This window comes from Egretta garzetta, unplaced genomic scaffold (assembly GCF_000687185.1).
Source record: "Egretta garzetta isolate BGI_Z169 unplaced genomic scaffold, ASM68718v1 scaffold335, whole genome shotgun sequence".
Lineage (NCBI taxonomy): Eukaryota > Metazoa > Chordata > Aves > Pelecaniformes > Ardeidae > Egretta > Egretta garzetta.
This window is the reverse complement of record NW_009259795.1, coordinates 119,644-121,442: the sequence shown is the minus strand read 5'-3', so window position 1 is coordinate 121,442 and position 1,799 is coordinate 119,644. Positions and strand designations below refer to the sequence as shown.

Here is a 1,799-nt window from a genome sequence, read left to right as displayed (position 1 = left end):
ATTTAAAAGAAGGATAGATGAGGTGCTTAGGGACATGGTTTAGTGGTGGGATGTCAGGGTTAGGTTAAAGGTTGGACTTGATGATCTCAAAGGTCTTTTCCATCCAAAGTGATTCTATGATTCTATGAGGTGCTTTTGTTGCTATTTGCTGTTGTGGGCTCAGGCCAGAAAAGAGTCATCAAGTGCTGTTGAAGGGTGATGCAGAGCCAGGGCAGGGACATGTCATGAGCTGGGATGAAAACACGGACCTAAGACAGACACAGAGGGCCATGACAAGACCGCAGAGGCAGGGCAGAGACACAGCATGTGCAAGCTGGAGCTAGACCGTGGCACAGAGCCAGGGCAGTTCTGGAGCTGGCATAGGGATGTGACATGGGGGATCTCAGTGGGATGGGAACATCCCATCCCAATCAAGTCCAAGGTCCATTCAGGAAAAAGGGCTACCTATAATGTGAGTCTGAGGCCCACCCAAGAGACAGGGCCAAAAACAAGTCTGGAGATGAGGCTACTGACAATTCAGGTCTAGGGTCCATCCAGGAAGACTAGTCAGTAAGTCAGGACAGAAAGGAGCAGCTGAGCTCAGGGAGTCCCGTGCCAGTAAGCACACTGAACTGCCTCTCCACTCTCACCAAACATATTTCGTGTTTCTCTGGGTTGAGATGGCTCCACTGGAATTTCCCTGGGGTCCTACTCGGCCTGGAGAGTGAGGGTTTGGGGTTTGGTGCTGTACAGAGCTCCCACTCCACAAATGTTCTGAGCTTAGAGGGATCTTCCAGCATATGGTTGTGGATAGGTGGTCAGGCGATCGAGGGCTTTCCAAGCTGGAGCTGCACTGCGGTCCTGCTCAATCCTGAGAGGCAGGCTGTGGGCTGTGGTGGAGACAGAGCTGTAGCCCCGCATTTATTTGGAGCAAAGCATTGCCCAGCAGACAGCAGTCTGCCCTTATGCAGGGAGTTTCCCTACCTTGGCCCTTTCCTGTTTAAGAATCTCCCTAACCATCACCCCGCACAGACTCCTGACCTCACATTATACCACTGAATGCATTTTGCAACAGGAGACACTGCTTTCATAGGCCGTTTTTGCTCTTCCCAGCCTATGCGCTGTTGTGTCCTCTGCAGAACTCCTATACACTCAGTTTTTGGAAGACATTCTCATTTTTCTGCAAGATCCACCGTTTCGTCCTTCTGGTCCAGTAAGAGCATAGATTTTTGTTATTAAGCCCAAGTTTCTTCTTACAAGAGAGGCAGCTGATGAAAAATGAAGGACTAAAGAGCTAAGAGACTTTGCTATAATGAAGTACATCTGGTCTCCTGTGCAGCATCTGTGTGCTCAGTCATAGGAGTCTAGGGATGAACTTCTGCCTTGGCCTAAGGAAGCCCTTTGGTTCCCTAGGGGGATGCCTTCATGATGAAGCTGGGAATGGGTGCAAGCAAGTTGGGTGTCCAAAGAAACTCTTCGGCTTTCCTGGTAAAACGGAGCCACTCCCTAGAGCATAATATGAGGCTGAGGGAGCCAAAAGGAGTATGTGGGTACAAAAAAACCCCACTTCACACGTACACCACTGAGCCTTCGCAGGGTCCTACTGGAAGCAGAGCAGCTTTCAGAGAAGCTACGGGAACGCAGATGTCTTAACAGCAACGCAAGGGTCACCTGCCACACCTTCTCTGCGTTACTGCCCCACTGCGGTGAGCAGGCCAGATGAGAAATGAGGCATAAAATACTGCCGAGCCGGTTTTGTGTATAGCTAAAGGAGCATCTCATTCCACACACACACACACACCCCCCCCCCCCACCCCCCC

General features: G+C 50.8%; 1 protein-coding gene across 1 annotated transcript in view; it reads left to right on the top strand.

Moving 5' to 3' along the window:
* The window catches only part of LOC104127056 (glutamine amidotransferase-like class 1 domain-containing protein 3A, mitochondrial), an 8,850-nt gene that overhangs the window by 1,537 nt on the left and 5,514 nt on the right, over positions 1–1,799 (top strand). The window contains exons 3-4 of the mRNA XM_035895200.1: positions 547–703; positions 881–885. Of these exons, the coding sequence (XP_035751093.1) occupies positions 547–703; positions 881–885 (162 nt within the window). The remainder of the gene's footprint in view (positions 1–546; positions 704–880; positions 886–1,799) is intronic.